Consider the following 26,646-nt stretch of genomic DNA (forward strand, 5'->3'; position numbering starts at 1 on the left):
CCAGAATGCCCCTGGGCCAGAACTCGCCCGCAGCCCCGCCCCCGGAATGCCCCCGATGATGCGCCGGCCGTGACACGCTCCCCCCCAGGAAAGCCCCGGGACTTACGCGCACCACTGAGCCTAAGCTGGAAGGGGCAACTTTTTGGGGGTTACACACGTACCCCTTTGAAAATCTGCCCCAATATGTTCTCCAATGGATCCAGTGTCATTTTTGATTGTTAGTGAATTGTTGACGGAAATGATTGGTATTATTCTCCAGATTGTGCTGCGGAGATGGACCCTTGGCCCAAGGTGGAGTTGGCGCTACCCATGGGGAAACCCCCATGGGTCCCCACCGTCGGGAGGCAGAGCTGAACGGGAAGCGTAAGGCGACTGGAGCTTCGCCAATACCAGCCCATGTTCCCCGCAGGTTGAGCCAGGACCGGCTGGTGTTAGGCGGGCCTCTGCGTGGTTGATCTTGGAGAGAGTGTGTTCAAGGCAAGGTGCCAGGAAGCAGCGGTGACACAGGGTCCAATGGAGCTAGGTTGAAGACAAAGCCTGGTTCCAGAAGCCCGGACAGACTGAGGCAGGCAAGCAGTAGGAACAGGTTAAGTCCGGGCTTGTAAGTAGGCAAGAGCCTAAGAAGGCCAAGTCCAAAGCAGTCAGCTGGAGGCAGGGTCAGGTTCAAGCTGAGGTCAGGGCAGGCGGCTGAAGACAAGGTCAAGTTCAAGCAAGGGTCAAGCCAAGGAATCCATCCAGAGCATGGTCAGGAACAAGTGAGGTTCAAAGTCAGGGAATCCGTCCAGAGCATGGTCAGGAACAAGCGAGGGTCAAAGCCAGGGAATCCGTCCAATGGGTAATCAGGAAGCTGGAACTGGAACACAAGGACTGGAGCAGGAACATGAAGACTGGAACTAGGTCGGAGACAGGAACAGGAACAAGCAGCAACTAAGCACACGACAGGAAGCATGGAGACCTGTTGCCAAGGCAAAGACCGAATGGTGGAGCCTGCCTTAAATGGTAAGGCCTGGAGACGTCATAATCCAGGGCTGTGGGAAGGTTTCCCGCCGCAGCCCCTTTAAAGTCAGTGAAGGTGCGTGCATGCACCTAAGGCAGACAGACTGAAAGTAGGTGATGGTGGTGTCTCCCCTCAACGCACGTGGGGAGACCCAACTGGGACCGGAGTAGGCTGTGGAGCTACCGGAGGAGCCTGGGAGCATAGCAGGAATGCGAGCGCGTAGGCGACTGCCTACTGCTGTCAAAGAGGAAGGGCCAGGTCCAGAGCCTAGGAGTCAGGGGTGAGTAGAGCTGGTCACGGGCCTGCTGCAGCCAGGAAACGCAACAGATTGTTAACAAATCTTTAATTGAAGGTATAGTTCTGGGGCCCTTAAAGGAAGCAGTGGTTTGTCCCATTACAAAAGATACATCAGTTTCGTAGCTAGAGATTTTATTTATTTATTTATTTGGTGATTTTTATATACCGCGGCACGTTTAAAACATCACCTCGGTTTACAATATTATATATATTAAAAGATGTCTAATATTATATTATTATATATATAAATATTATAAATATTAAAAGATGTCTAATCTTTGCCCAAATTCAAATTAATTTACTATTGGGAAGATTTTGGAAAAATGTATTGCTTTGCAATTGGACGAATGTTTAGAGCATAATAAGATTTTAGATGAAAACCAACTGGGGTTTCATAAATATGGTGGGATGGAACCTCTGTTGGTGTCTGTATATGATTTTCTATATGGAGAAATGGATAGAGGAAACTCAATATTATTAGTACAGTTGAATAAATCAGCAGCATATGACTCGGTGAATCATGAGTTATTATTGAACCAATGGCAAGGGATAAGGATTACTGGTAAAGTATTAACATGGTTTACATCCTTTGGGGCCGATGCAATAAATTAGTGTACAAAGTGGGCAGTGAAAAGTCAGCACCCGCTTTCTTTTTTTTTTTTTTCAATATAATTTTTATTCAAAACACACTGATTATAAGCCATAATACAATAACATGTATATAGTTAGAGAACTGCGCAAATAATACAAAGGAACAGATAATGCACATACTCAAGGCATAGATTACAGATGATCACCGCACAACAGGAACATAATTGATCAGGAGTATAGGGAATATACTAGACTTATAATAGAATACAAGCCTGATAATAGAAACCGCCTACGACCCCCTGGTGAGATGGCCATACTCCACAGGAGATGAAAAACTGCAGCTAGCAATAAATGGCAAAGAAAAAACAGTATATAAATGTGTTGGCGTCATGTGTGAGCAAATTGGTGGAATAAGTATATCACGGCCCCAGGCCACTGAGTCTGAGTGATTTCCTGTGCGTCCAGTGTCTTAAATAGGAGAATCAAGGGTTCCCTCATCAGAGTGTCCCAGATCTCTTCTCCACTGGAGATATGGAGCCCACGTCTTTTCAAATTTAGGTATTTGTTTGTGCTTTTGTGCTGTTATCTTATACATCACACTCATATTGTCTAATTTTTGTAGTAAGGAAGATTTAGTGGGCACAGTAGTTTGTTTCCAGAAAAGCGCCAATAAACACCGGGCCCCCAAACAGAACTGATTAACAAGTGTACAGTCGAATTTGGAGCCGTCAATCGGTGCATTTAAAAGGCCCTGCACCGGAGTCAATACCACCTGTTTGTTTAGGGTACACAAGACAATATCCTGAACATCCAACCATAGTCTCCTAACGTGAGTACATTCCCACCACATGTGTAGGAGCGTACCCCGTTGTCCACAGCGCTTCCAGCACAGGTCAGAGTCACATAAGTGAGCTTTATACAACCGACTTGGAGTGAGGTGCCATCTAAACAGAATTTTATACCCATTTTCTGTGAAGGAAGAGGACACCGAGCAGCACTTAGTATATGAAAAGATTTGAGCCCACTCCTCCTCAGAGAGGGTGAGCCCTAAATCACCCTCCCATTGAGACATATACCGAGGCTGTTGGGACAACGAGTACTGTAATAAGGTATATATTTTTGATAAGCCGCTTTTTAGCTGATCAGCCAGGGCGCACCACCCTTCAAATTGCGATCGGCCCTTAGCGATTTCCTCCTGCATATGCTCCCGGCGGAGGAAGTGTTGTAATTGATAGTAAGAATAGTAAGCGGAGGGCAGAAGTTGATATACTTCCTGCAATTGTGGGAAGGTCATGAAATCAGTGCTACCTCTAAGTTTAGCCACTGTGGTAACACCATTATTCTTCCACTCACGAAATAATACAGAGTCCCATCCCGGAGAAAAGGAGACATGATGAAATAAATGGGTATTCAAAAAATACCGTCTCGTGCCCACCAATGGAGATTTCCATCTGACCCATGATTGGAGGGTGTTTTGTAAAGGTAAAGAGATACAACCGGTAATTTTCAAAGAAGTCTTAGGTTGCCATATAAGAGCTTGTATGGGAATGGAACCTAAGTGGGCCTGTTCAATATCTACCCATCTAGGTCTCTCGCCACATCTATGCCACGCCAATATCGCAGCTAATTGGGCGGCAGCATAGTACCATTGAAGGTTTGGGACCCCCAAGCCTCCCCGTAACTTATGGCGGTAAAGAGTAGTTTGTGCCACCCGTGGGGGTCTCCGCTTCCAGATAAAAGCGAACAGGCGTTTCTGCCAAGTTTTTAACATGGCCGTAGAGATCGAGATCGGCAGAGACTGGAATAGATAATTAAATTTGGGAAGTATTGTCATCTTAACCACAGCTATCCGGCCCGTCCAGGAAATAGGCAAGTCATTCCAAGTGTCCAAGTCCTGGAAAATCTTGGACACCAAAGGTAGGTAATTCAATTTAAATAAGTCGTCCAAATTCTGGCCAATTTGTATCCCAAGGTATTTAATTTTTGACCCCGCCCATTTTAAGGGGAATTGTTGTTGTAAATGTAAGGTTTGGTCTGGAGGCAGAGAAAGGTTCAAAACCTCTTATTTATCAAGATTAAGCCGAAAGCCTGAAACCGAGCTAAACTCGGACAGGCATCCTATCACCTTGGACAAAGATTGGTGGGGGTTGGTGAGGGTAAACAGCACATCATCCGCAAAAAGCGACATTTTATATTGCTCCATCCCCACCGCAATGCCAGATATAGTCTGATCTCCCCGTATAATGGTAGTGAGAGGCTCTAAAAATAAAGCGAACAGCAGGGGAGATAGAGGACAACCCTGTCGCGTTCCCCGAGTGATTGGGAATGGATGCGAATAATTCCCATTAACTTTCACTCTCGCTCTAGGGTTATCATACAGCCTATAAAGCCATGTCAAGAACTTGGGACCAAAATTCATTTTTTCCAGCGTGCGAAATAAAAATGGCCAGTGGACCATATCAAACGCTTTTTCAGCGTCAATAGCGAACAAGATAGCTGGGGTGTGATCCCTCTTAGCGCTCCAGAGTAAATCTAATAATTTTCCTAACATTGTCCGCAGCCTTCCGGCCCCGGGATAAATCCGGCTTGGTCCGGATGAGTCAATTTCGCCATCACCCTATTCATACGATTAGCTAAAATCTTGGCTAGTAATTTTAAATCGATATTGATAAGAGAGATTGGCCGGTAAGACCCACACTCTAGAGGATCTCTGCCTGGTTTTGCCAGAATGGTGATGCCAGCCACATTAGCTTCCACTGGCAAAGTCTCCCCATCCCATAAGGCATTAAAAGTGTCAAGCAAGTAAGGGGAAACCTGGTCGATAAACTTTTTATAAAAGAGGCCGGTATAGCCATCTAGCCCAGGCACTTTATGAGGTTTAAGAGCCTTAATGGCAAGTGAGAGCTCGGTTGGCGTAATAAGTTTCTCAAAATATTGTCTCTCCGTTTCGGTCAATTGGGGTAGAGGGATATCGGCTAAGTAATCAGCGATACGTGAGGCAGATATGCCAGAGTCTGCCGTATACAAGACCCCATAAAATTGCTGAAATCGACTCTGGATCTGCTCTGCTGAGTCCAAAATAGATCCATCTCCCGCTTTAATGCTGGTGATCTGATTTTGAATAGACAGTTTTTTTAATTTACGCGCCAAGAGCCGACCAGATTTATTTCCCCATTCAAAATGTTCTTGCCGGATAAGCTGTAATTTATGGGCAACATCCCTCGCTTGTAAAGCCTTCAATGCCGCACGGGCCCTCAACAGTTTACTATAGACCTTGTGAGACAAAGTTACCTTATGTTGTTTTTCTAAATCAGAGATATCAGACAACAGTTCTACTTCTTTTGCTTGATTAACCTTTTTCCTGTGCGAAGCCTGAGAGATAAATTTACCCCTGAGAACCACCTTCAAACAGTCCCACAAAATAGGCCGGGGGTGATCGCCTGAACCGTTAAATTGTTGATATTCCTCTATCGCAGTCTTTATGGTTTGACAAAAATCATCATTCTCCAAGAGGGAATCATTAAGTTTCCAAAATCGTAACCCTGTCTGAGAAGGCTGGGTACGTAAGGTCAACCAAATTGCTCCATGATCCGACCAGGTTATGGGGCCTATACCCAGATCTTTTACCCGGAAGGTGAGAGTTTTGTCCAGTAGAAAATAATCAATTCAGGAATATGAAGAAAGGGATGGGAATAAAACGTATAGTCTCTAGTAGCAGGGTTTCTGTGTCGCCATATATCCAGCAGTTCCCGGGACCGCATACATTTTTTGAGACGTTTGCGGCCTTCGGCCAACCCCACCACCCCCAGAGGAATTATCAACTCTCGGCTGAATTGTGATATTAAAATCCCCCGCTAGAATAAGATGATCTCCCTCCACGGAGGAAAGGACCCCATCCATCTGGGCTATATATTCCGAGTGTGAAGTATTCGGAGCATACACATTGACAATAGTATATTTTACTTGATCAACCTCTACTAAGAGCATTAAGAACCGGCCCATGGGATCCGCAACATGTTGAAGTACAACACCCGGAAAATCCCTCCTCAGTAAGATACTGACACCGGTGTACCTTCCTGCCTTAGGGGCTGCAGCGTGATATTGGTGGGGGTACAAATGCCACTGAAGCAAGTGGACATATTGCTGCTGCAAGTGGGTTTCTTGTAAAAGTATAACATCCGCCTGGGACCTCTGTGCTTCCCTTCTAATATGCTGCTCTTTTGCGGACTATTAAGGCCCTTCACATTCAAAGACCATATTTTAAAGGACATCATAAGGCTTGCGTTCCTCCCCCTCCCTGCTCATAAACCCCACACCAGACACCCCGTCATCCACACCCCTTTTGCGCCAGGAAACCCCCCTTGTAAAGTAGTATACAGTCCGTGCTGCAGTGCAAGTGTGTGATCACTGTGTGATGAAAATAGCGTGCAGTATGCTGGTTGTGCATTGAAAGAAGAGCCTCAGTTCTTCCCTCTCCCCCCCCCTTCCACCACAAGGCCTCACGGATTCGTACAATACCATTCCGTAAAGGTGCGGGGGTAGCAGTCACCAGCGAGGCCCGCTCCTCCCGTTCCGGCCCGTCCTCCGCCGGCCCCCCCTAATAGAATAGAAATATACCACAGTGTAAACCATAACCTAACAGGTAAAATGAACCGAAAAACACCCTCGGTATGAACAGGAACCATAGCCTATCATGTAAGCACAATATCGAACTGAGTCCCAAAAGGTTCACCCTTTCCCTTTATCCTGATCCGAAGAACTGTCTTCAGAGTGGCGTCGCAGGCGCTTCCCTCCTCCGCGGACCCTCTGCCATCGTGGAGTCTCCAAAGGAGCAGAAGAAGAGGTCGAGGTCGAGCTCCTTGGTGCAATGGAGGCAGGGACCTGATGACCTGCGGATCTCAAAATGGCTAACGCTTCCTGTAGAGTCTTAGCCGTAGTTGTGGCGCCTTCAATGGTAATAGCTATGCCAAATGGAAACAGCCAGCGGTACCGAATGTTCTCCTTACGAAGTAGTGAGGTAATATCTTTAAATTCCAGGCGTTTCTTCAAGGTCAGGGGAGAAAGATCTGTGAAGACTTGTATGGTATGGGACTCCCATTCCCAGGCGACCTTCTTCCTTGCAATTTGAAAAATCTTATCTTTCACTGGAAATCTGGTAAAACAGACAATTATATCTCTGGGTTTCCCAGCAATTCTGGGCCCCAGGGTCCGGTGTGCCCGCTCCAGGTCAATGCTGATATCTGAGTCCTGCCCTGCAGGGCCCTCCGATGCTTGCTGCAGAAGGAAAGTACAGAAACGTTGAATCGTGGCTGCGCAGTCTGCAAATGAATCAGTTTCAGGGATGCCCCTGAATCTTAAATTATTGCGCCTACTTCTGTTTTCTAAATCTTCCAGTTTGGTAATGAAAGCCTCTGAATCCTGTGTCACCTGATTCACCGTCTTGGTGAGGGCATCCATTTTCTCTGCTTGTACATCCAGGCGCAGATCACAATCATCGACGCGCCTTCCTATGTCTGCCATTTCCTCTTTCAGTTGCTGAATTGTTTCCAGGAGTTCCCTTTATTATCCTTCATTTCCTTGCGAATATCCCCGAACCAGCGGCGGAAGTCATCTCTCGTGGGGAGATCCGGAGCCGCCGCCATCGGGCCGCGCATCACGTTCTCCTCTTCGGGTGCCTGCTCACTGGATGCCGAGGCTTCTGCTGCACTCTCAGGCCCCTCCTCCAAGTCGGGTAATTTGGAGAACGCAATTGTTTTAAGTCTGTTCCTTTTTTTCTCTGCGCCATCGCAAAGGTGAGGGAGCGCTAAATCGGGAGGTTTAACAGCTGTAGCTGCAGATTGCACGGGGGGGTACCGGCGAAATTCGGCCCGAGCATGCGGGAGCTCTGAGATAGGTGGCCATCTTGCTCCGCGGCGAGAGCGCCCCCCAGCACCCGCTTTCTTAACGCGCCATGCAATATTAAAATTAGGGGGTCGCATTAGCAAGGAGGCGCTAGGGTTGCTTGCGTGACCCTAGCGCCTCCTTGCTAATGAGAAGCAATTGGTTTCGTGACTCGGCTGTCCGCCGGCAAGGAAAACTGATGCCAAGTTTTATCGGGCGTCAATTTTCCTGTCCGACAGATGGCAGAGTCACAAAACCGATGCTGACAAACCCAGCGTTCGGTTTTTCCTGACTGGCAGATGGCCGAGTCATGAAAATGACGCCCGGTAGAACATCAACGATATTAAGCAGGATGAAAAATTCAAGAAAGAAAAAAAAAAAAAAAAAAGACAATTGGGTTCAGGAAACGGATGCTTTACTGACAAGCGTCGGTTTCCTGAACCCTCGGCATCGGTTTTCCTTACCAGCGGACTGCCGTCACGAAAAGCGATGCCGAGTTTATCGGCCTGCCACGGCCGGGAAATGCAGCAGATTGTTAACAAATCTTTAACTGAAGGTATAGTTCTGGGGCCCTTAAAGGAAGCAGTGGCGTCAGTTTTCCTGACCAGACAACGATATTAAGAAGGAGGCAGTAGGAGGTGGAGGAGGAAGGAGAACACCGGGCAACTGATTAACATCTCCCTGTGTGGTTGAGACCGGGAGCAGAGGACCCTAACCTGCCCCGACGAAGCCGCTGGAATTTCCGGGGTCCTGACATCATCAGGGAGGAGTCGGAGGTAGGCCTACATAACCCGACCCTCTAGCGGCGCGCAGCTGACGCTGGCGCGCCGCCCAAGCCGCGCGCACCTAAGGGACACGCGCTGCTTAGACGGAATTCTGGACAGTGAAGATCAATTAGGGCCTCCTCCACCACAGTGAGTATTAGTTTGTAAGTTTAAATTTCTTGATGTTGCATGACCCTCACTCCAAAGTCTCCATCCAGGAGTCAAATTAGTTAAATACTGGTTGTAGGAAACTTTTGAATTTCTTTTTATTTTTTTAATTTCTTGTTGGTAGTAATAATGCCACATACAAAGCGGAAGGGGAAGCTGAGAGAGGTAATCACCACTTCCTCTCCAGTGAACCCTTCACAATCTAAAATTGAAAGTTTCTTCAATACTAACCCTGGTAATACTCCCGGAGTGGGAGGCGCTGTGTTATCCACTACTGAGCTTGTAGTGGAATCACCTGCCTCAGTCACCTCATTAAGCCCGGGAGCACCGAATACTCCTTCTCCTCCATATGGAGATGGGGTAATCCCATCTAGACCAGTGGACTTTAACCTCACAACACCTGGGGAAAGGGTCCTGCAAGGAGGATCTGAAGCGAGACCCAATGAGCAAGGAGAAGGAGCAATCTCCGACACAAATAAAGATCTGGCTAGTGTCGGAGTCCCACACTTGGCTGCCTCTTTTCCCAATAAAATTGATAAGCCAGCAGTAATTACCCTTGATAATGTTTGGACAGCTATCATGACTTTAGAAAAATCTATATCCACCTTGACCAATGTGTTATAGATGTGAATAGCAGGATGTTGAAAATGGAACAACGACTGAGTCCCAAAAGACACAAATGAAGATCTGGATCAGAAGTAGAGCAACGGGGAAAAGGAAATAATACAGAATGGACTAATACAAGGGAACTTGTCCCGCAGAAAAAGATGGAAAGAATTGAAAATGAGTTGAGATACTTGAATCTGAGGGTGATTAATTTCCCCTTAGTTAGATGTATCCTCAACCATGAACAATTCAAACAATATATGAATAAAGTGTTAAAGATACCAACTGAATCTACCACCACCACTGGCAAAAATATACTTCCTAAATGAGAGAAAAACTAAAGAAGAAGAACAGCAAGAACCTCTTAATGTGACGGAGTAGTGCTTGAATTATCTAGTGAAGAAACAGTTGAAAGGAGAGGAACAGTTCTGGTCAATTCCATTTTTTCCTTCAGATAGAGACATGGTTTTTGAAAATTATTTTTGAGAACCGGGCTGTTAAGTATTATAATCAACAAAATCTGGATCTTCCCTGATGTTACCAGAGTAACTCAAAAAAGAAGGAAGGAATTTTTAGCTTTGAAATCTTTGGTGGATCAAGTTGGAGCACAAATGACCATTCGATACCCAGTAAATGCATATTAAAACTGAATAACATAAATTACATCTATTATGAACCAATAGATTTGAAAAAGTTTTTGGAGGCAAAGAATTTGATTGGGGATATGGCAGCCAATTAAGGGAATTGGGTATTTGCAAAAGTAATAATAGGGTAAAAGTATTCCAGTTTTTCTTTATTTAAATATAATTTTCTTGGTGTAAGCTCAAATCAGAATTTGACTCTTGTTTATTGCATTGATATAGGATGTCTAAATAAGGGATAATATATGGTTTAATATGAGACTGCCTGATTGTCAAATGAAATAATAATTTCCCAATTTTTCTTTTATAAGTGGTTTATTTTGCTATTCTGAAATAGACATCCGAACTGTAATATGGCAAATGTATTGTCATGCGTTACAAAAATAAAGTGTAAATTAGAAAAAAAAAAAAAGGAGGCTACAGAAAGCAGTTTTCTCTGCTTTTCTGTACTTGTTTTTGATGCACTCAGCTATTAATGCCTGCTCCAGGCAGGCGTTAATAGATGACAGTTAAATGTGTGTTGGAGACACACATTTTTTTTTTCGCATTGGGAGTGAATGCCTAATAGCCTCATTCACATGCATTTGCATGTGATGAACGCTATTAGATTTACTCCAAGTTGGACGCGTGTTGAATATGCGCTAATCCCCTTATTGCATTACGGGGTTGATTAGCACCCATTCAACTCGCGTACGACTGCGGGTTATACAGTGCGCTCGGCTGAGCGCACTGTATTGCATCGGCCCCTTTTTGTCTAAAAGAACCCAAAGCATAAGGATAGAAAACAGGGTTTCACCACAGCAAGTAATAAAATCAGGGGTCCTGCAAGGATCTGCCTTATCTTCCTTTTTGTTTAATATTTGAGCCCTATTGGTAAACTTTTTCTGAAGTAGGTGTGCGATATTTTATATATGCGGATAATGTGCAATTTTGTTTATCATATATTTATTTATTTCTCATTTCTTATATACCGCTCATCAGATACCATATCTGGCCAGAGTGGTTTACAATAAAATCCAATAAAAATACAATCAATGTGTACAAATTCAAAAACAAATAAAAATACATAGTACTCAAATAAGGTAAACTGTATACTTCAACCCCAACTATCTGTACTGTACTCAATTTAAATCCTAGGAGAACACCTGTTACAGGTAAGCAGCTCTGCTTTTTCCTAAGACAAGCAGGATGGTAGTCCTCACATATGGGTACATCTCTAGCTACAGGCTGCTCCCCAACACAAAAAGGGGACCTACAAGCACCAACCAGTGCTGTTGGTAAATAAGAGGGGGAGGCAGCCTGAACCCAAAGAATGGGACCTAGGGAGGGAAAATTGGGGTCTAAACATCAAAGATTCCGAAGGACAGACTGGCCGTACCTACTGTCGCATTGGCCATTCCTATATATAGTTCAGATGAAGAGCTCCCTGAGGAAAAGTTTGAAGAGTGTTTAGTAGCGATACGAATAAGGTTATGCATTCGGAGATTAGTACTGAATGTAAAAAAAATGTGGTCTTAAAAGTAAGTAAAAATTATAGTGAAGATGTACAACAAGAATTTTTTATTTAAGGAGTAACCATACCAATAGTGGATGAGGCCTGTAATGTAGGGGTGGTTCTGGATTCAAGGGTAAATAAGAAGCCACAAATACAGAAGATAGCTAAAGCTGCATTTTTGAGATTACGTTTGGTCTGACAGTTGAAGCTGTTAGGGCTCCGTTGTGGCAGGAGCGTGGTGCACACTACCTCCAGAATGGCACAAGTTAGCATGACGAGGCTAGAGCTAGACTTGGGTGGTCCAGGGAGACTGCAGTAAGGCTTAGACTGAATGACTTGGCTGTGAATGGAGCTGGAAACAAGACTGCGGCTGGAGCTGAAGACAAGGCTGCAGCTACAGCTGGAGCTAGAGACAAGGCTGTGGCTGAAGCTGGAATTCAGGAACAGATTGGAGCTGTGTGGAAGTAAGAGTGAACTGGAACTCAGGAACAAGCAAGAAAGGCTCAAAGGCCTCAAGGCAAGGAAAGAGCCAGAAGGCCCTAAGGTCACAGAGCAAGGTTAAAGCAGAAGACCAAAAGAATAAGGCTAAGGTTAGGGCAACTATGGCTAAGGCTATGGCTATAGCTATAGCTAAAGCAACTATGGTTAAGGCTATGGCTTAGGCTACTGCTAAGCTAAAGTCAGAAAGCCCAGAGGCCATGAGTCAGAATAGGAAAAGGCCTGGGAAGGCCCTAAGCAGAAGTGTCTAGAGCAAGGAGCCAACTAGAACTCAATACCGAAGTCCTGAGGCAAAGGTAAGACTGGGTTAAGTAATGCTGGAGTTTGGATGTTGTGCAGGCAGGCGAGAGGAGCTTGGCCAGCCAGGGAAGTGTGCTTAAGAAAGTCCCTGGTGGAACAGAGGCTATAGGACAGGCTGAGGCAAGAAATCAGAAACATGCTGGAGAGTACAGTTCAGAACAAAGCTCACTTGAATCCTCTGGTGGAGGGGAAGCTGCATAGCAGCTGGAAGCATAAGAGAAGCCTTTTTTGTCTATACCTGATTTCAGAACAGTGGTACAGTTTTTAGAAATAAGTAAAATTGACCATTGCAATGCTCTGTATGTGGAGTTATCACAGAAGTTAGTAAGGGTACTATAGCTGGTTATGAATGGTGCAACAAGAGTGATTATGGGAACCTGCTCCCATGAGAATATAACTCCAATCCTTCACCATGTTGCACTCCTGCTCACGGGTCCAACCACGAGCAGGTGCTTACCTCACGGCCTGAGGCTGCTGACGCTCCTTCAATCCGGCTTGTGCCGCTCCCGGAACTCTCCACGCGGCAGGAGGCCACTGCCGCCGTCCTCTTCATTGCGGCAGGGAGCCGCGGACTTTGGCCTGCTCTTCAGCGGCATGGCCACCGGCTATTCCGTCTTCTGGCAGGCCCAGAGGCCTGCTCCTCTCAGCAGCATGGAAGCTGCCATCCGCTCCGCCCCTGCCTCCCTTGTGCGGCAGGGAGCCACCTTCTACGTCGGGGCCTGTCCTGCGGCCCGTTCCTCCTACTGCTCGAAGTCAGTGGCAGCATGGCCGCTGTCCAGGGTCCTGCACCTCTTCCTGCTTCCTGTTCCTTTGGCGCGGGGCCGCACCTCCTTCAGCCATTTAAAGGATTGGTCCCCTTGGCCCCACCTGATGACCTCATAGCTGGATCCTCCTTTTCCGCCCTATAAAAGGGTCCTGCAGTCATTCCTTCCTTGCTTTTGCCAGTCCTCTTCAAGACTCCTCGTCTCTGCTCCTGCTTGGCATTCCTTTCTTCATGGGATCCCTCCTAGTCATTGTTGTTCCTGGTCTCTGCTGACATCCCTCCATGTTCCTGATGTTTCCAGATGTTCCTGATGTCCATCTGTCTGTATCCTGAGTCTGAGTCCTGTTCCGGTTTCCTGATGTTTTGTGGGTCTTCGAAGATTCCTGAGGCTCCGCTTGTTCCATCCCTGCATGGTCCATGACCAGTCTGGCTGGGCTGTGTAGGGCGCGCAGTGGTCCAGTGGTCCGCGACCACCCCGGCTGGGGTGTGTAAGGCGCTCAGTGAGACAGTTCCATCAGTCATCACCGAGGAGTCTCCTCGTCCTTCGTCAAGACTATGTTTAGGTTCCAGGTTCCGGATTACCTCCTAGTGGCACATCCTCACTCCAACTTCGGGATAACCTTCAGATTCGTTTTCCACGCCGGGTTGGAAGTTCTGTCTTCCATCGAATGACCTGTAAGGTGCGCCGGGCTCCCGGAGGCTCAGTCCCAGACGTTGTTGGCTATGGGTTCTGGTTGGATACCTTCACCTCTGTCCTGACGTCCTCCGTCTCTGATGTCCAGATGTCCATCCATCTGTCCTGACGTCCTCCGTCTCTGATGTCCATCTTCCTGTTCCTGGATTTCCTGTGGGGCCGACGTCCATCCTGCGCTCGGTGCTGCTCTTCATTGAGTGTCTTCTAGTGGTGGGAGGCCCTCCGCTTTCCTGGATGTCCTGGACTTTACTTGTCTTGCGTTCCCGAGTCTTCGTCAGCCTGTCTCCAGTCCTCCATGTTTGCCAGATGTCCTTGTCCACCTCTACCTCCTGTCTGGCCATGCCGCCTCTGCCGTTACCCAGCAGCAGGTCCGAAAGGGCTTGGAGTGGTCGGAGGACTACTCAGAGACCAATCTTGCGTGGTTGGCCTCACCAAGGCTGTGCAGGTCAGCGGGGGCACGGGCTTCCTGTCCTAGACCAGACGGGACTTCATCTAACCTGCCTCAGTGCTTCCTTGGAGCTCCTCTCCTGGTTCGCCGAGGTCCAAGGGCACACTTCTCCCTGGAATCGGGAGCGCCCCCTAGCACTCCTTCCTACAGTTCCAGAACACACCAATTATGCTGGTTGCCAGTAATGATAGAATTAATTTAAAAATGATCTGGTAATGCTGTGTTTTAAGGGCTTTGCATACTGAAAAATTATTTATTGTGTAAATTAGTTCACACATATTAATACTCAAATTTTATGTTCTTTGGAACAAAATATTTTAAAAGGAACTGAATTTTAAGACATATAATATCAGGAAACATGAAATAGAGCCTTTTCTATTAAAGGTACTAAGACTGTTTGAGGATGGATTCCAGACGTCTGTCTTGAGCATCCTTGAGTGCTGCTCCTCCCTCAACTGGGATAGTAGTGCGCTTCGAGACCACGCAGACCATGGCATCCACTTTCGGACATGCCAGGAGATCTTTGGCAGCTGGGTCCCAAGGGTACTTGGCTGCCAGGACACGCCCCCCCTTTGAACGTAGTCTCCAGGGCATCCCGTTCCAGGTCAATTAGCTGTTGGATGGCTTGTAATAGTGGAAATGATGGAAGGTCTGATGGAGTCCCTCTAGTAGGGGATTCGTCTTAGATTGCCCTGAGGCACTTGTGCCCGAGATAGCGAGCTCTTTCAAGCTTTGTGTGACCAGGTCTGGAAGCTCATCCTTGGTGAAGAAGCACCTCATGGTTTGGTGTGGCTCTGTTCCCGGAGGGAGTTCCCCTTCCTCCAGGGGTTCTGATTCATCTGAGTTGTCAGTGTCCCCGAAGGTGGGACTTCTGGGCATTGGAATCGCTTCCCTGGGCATAGAGGGTCCTGGGATGTTGAGGTCCTCTGGCGGAGGTTGTGGCCGTATTATCGGAGGCACCGGTTGCATGTGAACGAAGGTATGCAGGCCTTTGAAGATTTCCACCCAGGAGATAGATGCTGGGTCTAAATTAAGAGGCGCTGTGTCCCTGGGGAGCCCCGTTTGAGGGAGGGTCTGCTGGGAGAAGCTAGTTCCGGCATACTGTTATTATGTAAACCGGAGTGAAGGCAATGTCAGCTATACCTCGGTATATAAACAAATGCTAAATAAATAAATAAATAAATAAATAAATACCGTTTGAGCAGCTGGAACCAGGTACTGGCTGGGGATGGGCCATGGGCTGGATCCCCCAGGGCTTCCTCGCACTGTATACACAGGGCCGTGGCCTCCTCATGCTGTGCATCTCTAATGTGGCATGCTGGGCAAAGGCCCTGAGCCTTGAGCTTCTTTTCCAGTGGTGCCATGGCTTGTGCGCGTAAAATTATGAGCTCTGGTGTGTCGAAGTTGTGTGCGTAGGATTGGTACGCACTCAGGGAGATGTGCATGCTGTTGTGCACACAGATCGAAGTTATGCACCTGGCCCAGTAAACGCGTGGCTATGCGCGTCGCTTGTGTGCACGGTACTTGGGCACGTGACGTTGTGCGCACAAGGTATTTGTGTGCATGGATCGGGACGGCGGACAGGGCGGCGAACAGATCAAAATGGTGACGGCGACCATGTGGACAATATGGCGACCACCTCGGAGGGTCTCCATGTGGGAGGACCCTCAGATCTGACCGGGTATAGCCCTGCTAGGGCAGATCAACCCGGTGGCAATGGTCCCGGCAGGCGTCCTGTGTGACTCCTCGAGCTTTGGAGACCGGAGACTTTTAAATAGATTTCTACCTTACCTTGTCTCGGCGCTTTCCGGTCTCGTTCCGGCCAGTCTACGGCTGCGGGAGGAGAGGGAAAATACCTTCACCACCACGCTCGAAGTTGCACCCGCTGCCTCTCAGCCTCACACGATGTTGGGGGCTAGGTCCCCACCGAGGGCCGGCCGCCGGACTGAGGCTTACCTCGGAGGGATCGCGGAAATCACCTCGGGAATTCTCAACTGGGGGAGGGACCCAATGTGTGTCACCGCAGGAGAGCGGGGCTCGTCTGTAGTAAGATTTCTTCTTGTTTTGGTTTCTTTCTTTGCTAAATTACTCTAACACTGTGCTAGCGTGCATAGCGTCCCCAAACTGCTATGGAGATGGAAAATACTGAAGAGCGGCACTTCCTGCAGGGGTATATGTACTAGGGGCTGACGTCAGATTGAAATCTGATCCGTCTCCAACTGCTATCAGGAGTACACTATACCCATCTGCTACACACCCTAGGAAACACCAGCTTTTTGGCCATGCTGGTCTGATTCACCAGCCTGTGCACCTCGTGCTCTTCGGCCACACCAGCCTAATAATGTACTGGCCCATTGACACCACCCATTCTTTGGCCAGAGCAGACAAATGACACCATTTCACTAAAGGTCTTGCAAGCCTTAGATGCCAGGCCAGATCCTCTGTCATCACTGTCTCCTGGTGCCTGAGGTTTATCAAGCCCTATCTTAGCCCACTCAGTTTGCCTTACTTGATCTCTATTCATCCCCCTGCCTTGCTTTTACTACTAGAATTCTCTTGAATTCTCTTGCGAAAGTATAGTTTAAGCACATAATTGCTCTGATTTCCTGCTTTTGGAGTTGGCAGCATTGCATCTGTAAAAGAAAATTTAAAGGAAAAATGTATCCATCAGGGTTTGTATTAATGTAATAAAATCCATATGATAATTAGTAATATCCTATATTATTAATTCCTACTTTTAAAGATTTTTAAATCTCTCTCCTGAAAATATGAATCCCAAAGATCAGTCATGCTTATGATTTCCTATAGAACCTACTGCTTTAAAGTGCCTGAAAGCAGATATGAATTAAATAAATAAATACTGTCACAACTAACAGAACATTACATACAATGAAGTATTTTTAAAGCTTCAAGCACAAATCACTATGTCAATTTTGCAACTTTTACACAATTAAGATCACAGTTGAAATAATAAACAGCAAAGAGATGATAGGAGGCCTATTATGACATAGAGAACAGACGTTCCAAGTAATATCTTTTTCTACTTCACCATAACTGATTTAACAAAGACTCCCACTGTAGTTGCACAAAACAAGAGAATAGATCAAAGAGTTAAAAAGTTATACAAAACTGCTCTACTAAATCTTACTTTAGTATAAATAGTCATGCAATGAAAATGGAAAAATGTGTGACAAGAACTTCAGAGACAGTGACAGAGCTCTAGAAAATGTTGCTCAAAGGCCCATGAAGTTAAGATGTCATAATAATAATATTTATTTTATAGCACTGCAGATAAGTACTCAGGTACAATAAGTCCCTGCTCTAAAGGTTTTAAGGAAGTAATTTTCAAAGGATTTATATGCTTAAAACTGGGTTTTACACATGTAAGTGGGCTTTTGAAAATTGCTACAATATATGCCATTGAATAGGTTTTTCATGCGAAAGTATAGTTTAAGCACATAAATGGGCTTTTGAAAATTGCTATGATAGTATGTTACATTTACACTCATATTCCTTTGAAAATTACTTCCCCTGTTACCTAAGGCATTAAAAGTGACTCTTCCTTTCTAAGCATGCTATCAAAACTTTCATCCACTCTTATCACTTCCCACCTAAACTATTGCAACTTTCTCTGATTTGAAAATTGGTGTAACTTATGTGAATATTTGCCAGCTAACTTACATGCAATGTTACAAAATTACTCTTCCTACCAATTTCATTGTGTCCTATCTCAATTTTATCATCCTAAGATATACTGTAATATTTTAAGGCATGAAGGTCACTATAAAATTGTAGTGCACTGTCCTTAAATGTTATTGGATAAAGACACATCATAAATATAAGAATAATTTATTATTATAACTCCATAGATCACAGAGAAAATTATGTCACAACATTCTAATATGCACTATACTGTATCTGTTATGGCAGCCAACAGCAGTAAAGGGTGAATGATCAGTATACTGTACAGAAAATTTTAATTTTATTAGGTCCCTCTATAAGTGCTGTTTGCCAGTTTGCTCTATACGTGCTGTTTGCTCAAACTGGTCATCAGGCCCCTCTCTCCTCATCTAGTTGCATTTTCAGTATATCTGTAATAAATCTACAAGAGATATATTTGTATACATTGGTGACAGCATATGCAAATTTATCTAATGTATATTCATTTGCAATATCCTGAAAAGCTAACATGCTGCAAAGTAGCAGCTTGAGCACAACTGTTGTCTGCTATCAGGCAGATGCCCTGGATTTGCTTCCTGCTCTTGGGACTGAAAAGAAAATTGTGGCACCTAATCCAGACTCTAAGGAAAAAGATTTTTTATGACTTCAGTACATGATTGTTAATAAATGTTAGTACACCAGACTTTGAAATCAATTAATAAAACTTCAATATTAGGAAATGGGTAGAAAACATGTTTAAAAATAAAATTAAAAGTTCAAAAAATTAGAAGAATGAAAACTATGGAGTCAATATTCAAAAGATCTAGGTGCCTAACTTAAGCAGTTAAGTGCCTAGATCTCCCTAAATGAAATTTTGCCCTGTTGAGTTCTTAAATTTAGGCAATATATTCACTATCCAAGAAGTGGATGTGATTAGGAGCAGCATCAAGTAGGAGGAAATAAATTAGGTGCCAAAATATGGACAAATAGGCCAAAATTTAGATGCCTCAGTTTTAGGCATCTACAATTAAGAGTCCTAACTCTGAAATATTTCCTAACTTTAGGTACCTAAAACTGATGCGCCCAGGTCCAGAACTCAGCTTTCTTTGAATATTGACCCCAGTCCTTTCTCAACATCACAATTTATAAGTACCCCAATGGCTTAACAACCACAAACTTAAGGTAAACTCCGCCAAACAGGAACTCCCCTGGCTTAGCAGACAGGGTTATCCCCTACAATTACTGCATTCTCTGACAGGTACTCTGTTGTAGCCTAAGGAGTCAGTACGAAGCTTGGGGGTCTCAGCTTGACCAAAACCTCACCATGGAATCTCACAATACGCCTTCTTTCATGCATCTGTGCCAAATCCGCCAATTGCGTAACTACCTCAACAAACACAATCTTGTTACAGTATTCCATGCAGTTTTCACCAGCTGAATAGATTCTGCAACTCCCTATTTAATGACCTCACGTTATATAGTAAGAGAAGTTTCCAGCTCCTTCAAACAATACTGCTAGAATTTTGGTAGGCACCAGAGCTACTGACATAACACCTATACTGCTCTGGCTCCCTATTGAAACAGGAAAACATTGAAAACACTCTACTTTGTCTACAAGTGCATGAATAAGCAAGCACCAGATTACCTCATTCAACTTCTTTCCTCCTACACACCCTTAAGAGATCTTCAGTAAGGGTGTGCATTCGATCCCTACGTATTGACAATCCGCAACGGATGTGCCAATATTCGTATCCATCGGGAAGCGAAACGTATCGCGATTCCCCATGAATACAACAAATTTCGCCGAATTATTCGGCCGCCAATTTAAACAACCCCCCACCCTCATGATCCCCCCAAGACTTACCAAAACTCCCTGGAGGTCCAGCAGGGGGGGGCCGGGATCCATCCCCTGCACTCTCACACCCTCGGTACGTTTCAAATGGCGCCGGTAGCCCCGTGACATAGTAAGGGCAAGGCTATCGGCGCCATTTTCATTCCTGGCACCCGACGGCACGAGTGCAGGAGATCGCTCCCGGACCCCTGCTGCACCCCCAGGGACTTTTGGCCAGCTTGGGGGGGGCCTCCTGACCCCCACAAGCCTTGCCAAAAGTCCAGCAGGGGTCCGGAGCGACCTCCTGCACTCGGGCCGTATTGCCAGTATTCAAAATGGCGCCGGCGCTACCTTCGCCCTCACTATGTCACAGGGGTTGACGGTCGGCCTCTGTGACATAGTGAGGGCGAAGGCTAGCGCCGGCGCCATTTTGAGTACTGGCAGCTGCTAGCCTTTGCCCTCACTATGTCACAGGGGCCGACCGTCGGCCCCTGTGACATAGTGAGGGCAAAGGTAGCGCCGGTGCCATTTTGAATACTGGCAATACGGCCCGAGAGCAGGAGGTCGTTCTGGACCCCCGCTGGACTTTTGGCAAGTCTTGTGGGGGTCAGGAGGCCCCCCCCAAGCTGGCCAAAAGTCCCTGGGGGTCCAGCGGGGGTCCGGGAGCGATCTCCTGCACTCATGCCATCAGGTGCCAGGAATCAAAATGGCGCCGATAGTGTGCCCTTACTATGTCACAGGGGCTACCGGTGCCATTGGTCAGCCCCTGTCACATGGTAGGAGCACAAGATGGCGCCGATGGCCATGTGACAGGGGCTGACCAATAGCACCGGTAGCCCCTGTGACATGGTAGGTCAAAGGCTATCCACGCCATTTTGAAACTGGTTCTGAGGGTGTGAGAGTGCAGGGGATGGGTCCCGGACCCCCCCGCTGGACCACCAGGGAGTTTTGGTAAGTCTTGGGGGGTTCAGGAGGGTTGGGGGTTGTAGTATATTTAATTTTAGCCGGGTACCGAATAGGATTAGACGTAAAACCGTATCGGGGCGCCATACGGACGTATGCAACGTATTTGCCCCCCCCCCACCGACAAATACGTATCCCGAATGCAACATATGGTGTCCCTCTGCACATCCCTAATCTTCAGTCCTCTCAAATGGCTCTTCGCTCCTCAACTCCTCTGGCTTCTGCCAGACTGTCCTGAACTAGACTTTATGCTTTCAGTTGTTATGCACCAAAAATTTGGAACAAGGTACCACCAACCCTATGACCTTGAGCATTGCTACCTTACTTTCAGGAACAAAGATAGGAAATGGCTTTTCAACCAGGTCTTTCCCTGCAGGGACTGCCTTCACCTGTTCCAACGAACTGCATATCTGATTAGGACTAGAAGTTAAATACCCTAGATTCCCAATGCTATTCCACTGTAAATCTGAACACCACTGTAAATTCTTACACCTGTTTTAAACTGATTGTAATCTGCCTTGAATTCATTTCTGGTAAAATGTGGAATATCAAATGTCTATAAATAAAGCAGATCTCTATTTATTTGGATACCCAGAGAATGCACTGAAGGCAAAAAATAACACAAACAATACATACACTTCTACTTACCTTAAGGTCTCGATGAATTAAATTTTTGGAATGAATATATTCCACTCCTTGGAGTATTTGTTTAAATACAGTGGAAGACTGTTTCTCATCAATTTTGTCTCTATCTTTAATCCAGTCCTTCAAGGTTCCCTTCTCACAAAGTTCCATTTGAATGAAAAGGCATTCAGTCATTTGGTCTGCATTTTTTCTGGATGGAAAATTGGATTACAGTATTAAAAGCAAAATATAACTGTTTCATTTACTAAATGTTTCCCAAGTGTCCTTCTGATAAAAAGATCCATTAAAGCACTACTATACAAACTACAAAGCTTCATTATCTTCAAAACCACCCTTCCAGACAGCATGCCCAATAGCTCCAAGTAACTCTAAGGCTGTTTCTCTGAGACAGATCCTCAATGTGTTGTTCCTTGGCTAGGAAGGACTACCAAGGTAGCAACAACCGTCTTTTCTGCCTTCTTCCCTGGGCATAAGCACACCAAATGTGTGGCATGTCCAGGTCCTACTGACCCTGGAAGATAAAAAAATCTAGATCTGGGTCCACTGTATTACAGTGCTACTGTACAACCTGCCACATGTCCTGGCCCCAATATGCTCTTGTATAATAAATAGTAATGTAAGTTACCAATAAAAAGGCAAGAGCTAAATCCAAATACAATAAATAAAACAAAATGTGCTAACACAGGTCAAAAATAGAAAAAATAGTCCTTCAAAGAATCAAACTTGTCAAACTACTGCACATCAAAAAATATCTTAACTGTTGATAGGGTGATATATATTTTATAACTTAATGCATACATAAATAAATTGTAACACAAGATGACAGACTTTACAAATTCTTACATAAAGAAAAATCTTTTTTCTCAAAAAATTCTTAGCATCCTGATTACTTTTGTTTAGCTTGCTCAAACTACAGCAAAATCTCTGTAGTCTATTACCAATTAACCCTTTGTGCACTGGCCAATGAATGGGCACTGTAGTCGCTATTAGGATGTATATATATATATATATATATATATATCCTGTCATTTCAGACACTCTCCTGTGGTGTGATCTGAGCAGCTATGTGGCCCTCTTATATCCCACAAAAAAGTCTCAATTTTATAAGAGATTGAAGCAAAATTAATATTTAAAAATATGTAGCTACCCCTAGGGCCCTTTCCTCCCCCACCCCCCACCAAACTCTTCTGCATATAGTGGACTAACATGGTTGGTACAAATTATGAAATTTTCTTGTTTTTTTTTGTTTGTTTCTTTTCTCTTTGTATTTGTATCTTGCCTAATTTCTTTTTTCAAATATGTTCATATTTGATAAATGTTTATAAACAATAAAAATAAAGTTAAAATATGCAGTGGCAGACAGGCAGCAAGGAGGAAGATGGACTCAAGCTCTACAGGCTGATCTTCTAGGGGAGAGAGAGAGAATAAGATATGAGAAAAGACTGAAGGGGTACAGTTCAGGAGAGAAGGGGAAAAAATCAAGAGCAAGGGAAAAAAAAAAAGCTCCTATTTGGCATGTGATGGAGCTGGGGGAGAAAGGGGTCACCCCCAATTGAAAAATTGCTTATCATCATCTCATCTCTAGCTTACTAAGGCTCAAAATGCAGGAACACAATAAGGTACCAAGTGCAAAATGAAAGCAGCTGAATACATATAGCATGCCATTCATAGAGAAAAGTGACTTAGCTTTCTTGACCACTATTTTGTTATTCATAAACCCTCTTAAAATGTGGCAAATAAATGTGTATTTTACTACATTTCATGATGATACTCACAAAACTTTGTGAAAGAAAACAGTTATATATTCCTGTATCTGTTATTTTGGTTTCAGAAAATATGATTTGTAGTAGGATGTTTTATTGTTTAGTCATTGTTCACATAAAGAAAACAAGAGGTGGGCATAAGGCTTTGAAAAGCAAACTGGGACCACTTTTACCTTTTAATATTAACAAAACGGAATCCTACCATAAAATATAATTAAAATAATATGTATAGAGATAAAAAGGCACACATTTCTGACATTAAAAGGTGAATTTTTAAAGAGCTGCATGTGGAAATAGTACTTATTTGCGCTATAGCAATTTTATAAACACCGTATATACAAGCACAAGTATCAGTGTGTGAATAAAATTTCTCGTTTAAAAAAAAGGAGTGGATTAGGGGCATTCTGGGGCAGGGCCACATTTATGCACATAGATGATAACTTTTAAACCAGCACATGGGTGCACATGTTTGCGCATTTTCCAGCTTGCATTAAGGGACGCGGACATTTTCTAATATATGCACATGATATAAAATAGGCTGAACATGCCCACATATGCATGTATATGGGAGCACACGCGCTTGTTTTAAAGTTACAATCCCTGAAGGCAATTTTCATTCTACTCATGCTTTTATTGCCCTTTCTGTTAAGAAATATTCTCTAATGTTTCTCGAGTCTATTCTTTTTGAGCCTCATATCATGACTTCTTGCTATAAACTACCTTTCCATTGAAAAAGGTTTCCTTCTTGTGCATTATTTATATCTTGGAGGTATCTGAAATGTCTCATATTCTCTCTCTCTTCTCCTCTAAGGTATTTATATTTAAGATCCTTAGTCTTATTTCATAGGGCTTTTGGTGCAGATCCTGCACATTTTGGTAGCCCTTCTCTAGAATATCCCTATTCAATGTATATTCTAGGAACTAGGTATGAATTACGGGGTCAATATTTCAATCATCTGTTCGGCTAAATTCAGGACTTAGCTGGATAAACCACGGGCTTTTAAAGCTTCTGCACTTTGATCACCTAAAGTCATTTGAATAACTTGGAGACATTCCATTTCCTGGGTAGTGACAGCTAATGTGAAACCTTGCATTATATAGATATAATTTAGGTTGCTCTTCCCTATGTGCATCACTTTGCACTTGTCCACATTAAATTTCATCTTGCTTTTGGATGCCCACTCTCCAAGTCTCACAAGGAACCCAAAAGGTCAACAAATTTGATGTTGCTTATTCCAGGGATAAGCAGTGGATTTCCCGAAGTCCACCTTAATAATGGCTTATGGGCTTTTCTTCTGGAACTTCTCCAAACCTTTTTTAAACCCAGCTACCTTTTACCACATCTGACAATGAGTTCATGTTTAATTATGCATGGAGTAAAAAATATTTTCTCCTATTAGTCTTAAATCTATTAACTTCTGTTGTGAGTGATGTAAACATAAGCCCCTCTTGCTATGGCACAACTGATGCAACCATGAACACAAAGCCCTAAGGTCTGCGCTGATGGTGGGAGAACAAGTCTTTACTCAGGCCAGACTAAGGGAAAGTCCAGAAGTCAGTAACTATGGACAGAGCTGAAAGGCAGAAGCTGAAGACTTGATCAAGGGAGAAGACTGGAGCAAGGCTGAAATAAGATAGGCACCCTTTTGCTGAGGTGATGAAGGAGCGTCAGCAAGAAACTTTTATAGGGTGAAGATGTCAGCCAAGGGTGCCGTAGGCTTTTCCTGCCACAGGACCTTTAAAGGAGCGAGCTTCAGGCATGTTCGCGCCTAGGAGAAGCCCCATCACAGCGTTCCTGGTGGCGTCCTGCCACAACCTGTCGCCCGGCAGTGTCCTACTGTGTGAGTACCATTGGTTCCGAGGTGAGTGTAGCCACTTGCGTCCCATATGTGGCAAAATGTAACAGTACCCCCTCCTCAAGCCTCTTCTCTTCAGCTTCTGAGGAGACATCGAAGGCAGGTCTTTATCCTCTGGGAACTTGGGGGATTTAACATGACATCTAGGGATTCTTTGGTCTTTGGACTGAACTGGAGAAACATCTCCTGGTTGATCCAGCTCTCTATATAAGGATCCCTTGAAGGGAACAAGATATGCCTTGTAGGATCCAAGGTCATTGTGTTGAATGAGGACAGCCTCTGCTCTTTGGGCAGTGGCCTCTACCTCCATGACAATGGAGTTTGGAGGTTTGACATGATCATCAAAATTGAAAGAGAGTAGGGCTCCTGATCATGCCTCACAACATAACATTACATTTTATTGTAAATAATATACTTGTATATAATTATTTTTATTGCATTTATCTAACCATTTTTATTGCGTTTCTCTATCTATACAGCATTACCATTGTTTCCCCCCCCCCCCCCTTCCCCAGTTCTCTTATCAGTTCTTTGTAAAGCTCCGTTGGCCATTTTTTGTTACATGGAAACCGATGTGATGTTTTCTTAACGAATGTCGGTATACAAAAACGTTAAACAAATAAAATAAATAAATAAATAAACTGGAATAGGATGTATACAGGAGCGGTAGATCTGGTATTTCAGGCAAGGTTGTCTGGAGTGGAGCATTGGGAGATGAAGTGGCACAATGCTCCTGGCATGGTTGGGCTTCAGTGATTGATCTGTAAGGTACTCCAGTCGATGGATGGTTGATGGAGTCCTAAGCGAGGGTAGTCCAAGTACAAGAAGTCTAGATGTCTTAGATAACACATAGAACTGAATTCTTTCTTGATGAGACTATTTGCATAGTGATAGGCAGGGTGGCTGCGGTCATGTGACTGGGTAAGGGTTCTCTGAAAATGGAAGCTGGTAGTAGGGTAACTTGAATAAAAGTTGCACCCGGCTCTGGTATCTATTAAAGCTTCAGTTTGAATGGAGTATTTCCTGAAGGCGAGGGACATTGGTATCATCAGTTGTGGATGAGAAGCAGTATGGTGAAGAACTGCCCTCCCTGGCTAGATTTGTTTTTGTGGAGTTTCACGGTCTCTTGGGGCATTGGCTGACAATATGTCCCTGGGCTGCACAGTAAAGGCAGAGTTTAAGCTGTCTTTGCCTTAGTTTTTCATCGACCGAAAGTCGGGTGTTGCCTAGTTGCATGCACTCTTTGAAGGCCACACCCCTCGGTGGTTCTTGCGTGAAATCTGAGCAACCTAGGACTATGGGAGTAGCCCGAAGGGAGCTCTTCCTCTCTCATGCTTGTTCCTGAAGTCTCAGATCTATCAGAATAGCCAAGGCAATAAATGCTTCTAGGATAAGGGGGAAGTTCTTAAGCTGCTGGTTCATCTTTTATTCTCCTGGATAACCCTTGCCAAAAAATGGAGGTTTGGCTATCTTCACCACAACCAAGTTCTGAAGGGCATAAAATTCTACTGCATAGTCACCGACTGTGTTAGTATCTTGATGAATACAAAGAAGTTCTGTGGCAGCGGATGAGACGCGCCCAGGTTGGTCATAGAACAAGTAAAATTGTTGTGTGAAGTTATCCAAGTTCCTGAGGAGTAAGTCATCTTGCTCCCACAAGGGAAAAGCCCAGGCAAGAGTGGGACCATCTAACATGGAAAGGATATATGTTATCTTGACACAATCAGAAAAAAACATGTCAGCCGTAATTTGAAATGCATCTTGCAGACATTGAGGAACCCTCTAC

General features: G+C 44.8%; 1 protein-coding gene across 1 annotated transcript in view; it reads right to left on the reverse strand.

Moving 5' to 3' along the window:
* The window catches only part of EIF2AK2 (eukaryotic translation initiation factor 2 alpha kinase 2), a 357,779-nt gene that overhangs the window by 71,173 nt on the left and 259,960 nt on the right, over positions 1-26,646 (reverse strand). Inside the window, exon 14 of the mRNA XM_029594168.1 lies at positions 21,245-21,431. Coding sequence (XP_029450028.1) covers positions 21,245-21,431 — 187 coding nt within the window. The remainder of the gene's footprint in view (positions 1-21,244; positions 21,432-26,646) is intronic.

Source organism: Rhinatrema bivittatum, chromosome 3, assembly GCF_901001135.1.
Source record: "Rhinatrema bivittatum chromosome 3, aRhiBiv1.1, whole genome shotgun sequence".
Taxonomy (NCBI): domain Eukaryota; kingdom Metazoa; phylum Chordata; class Amphibia; order Gymnophiona; family Rhinatrematidae; genus Rhinatrema; species Rhinatrema bivittatum.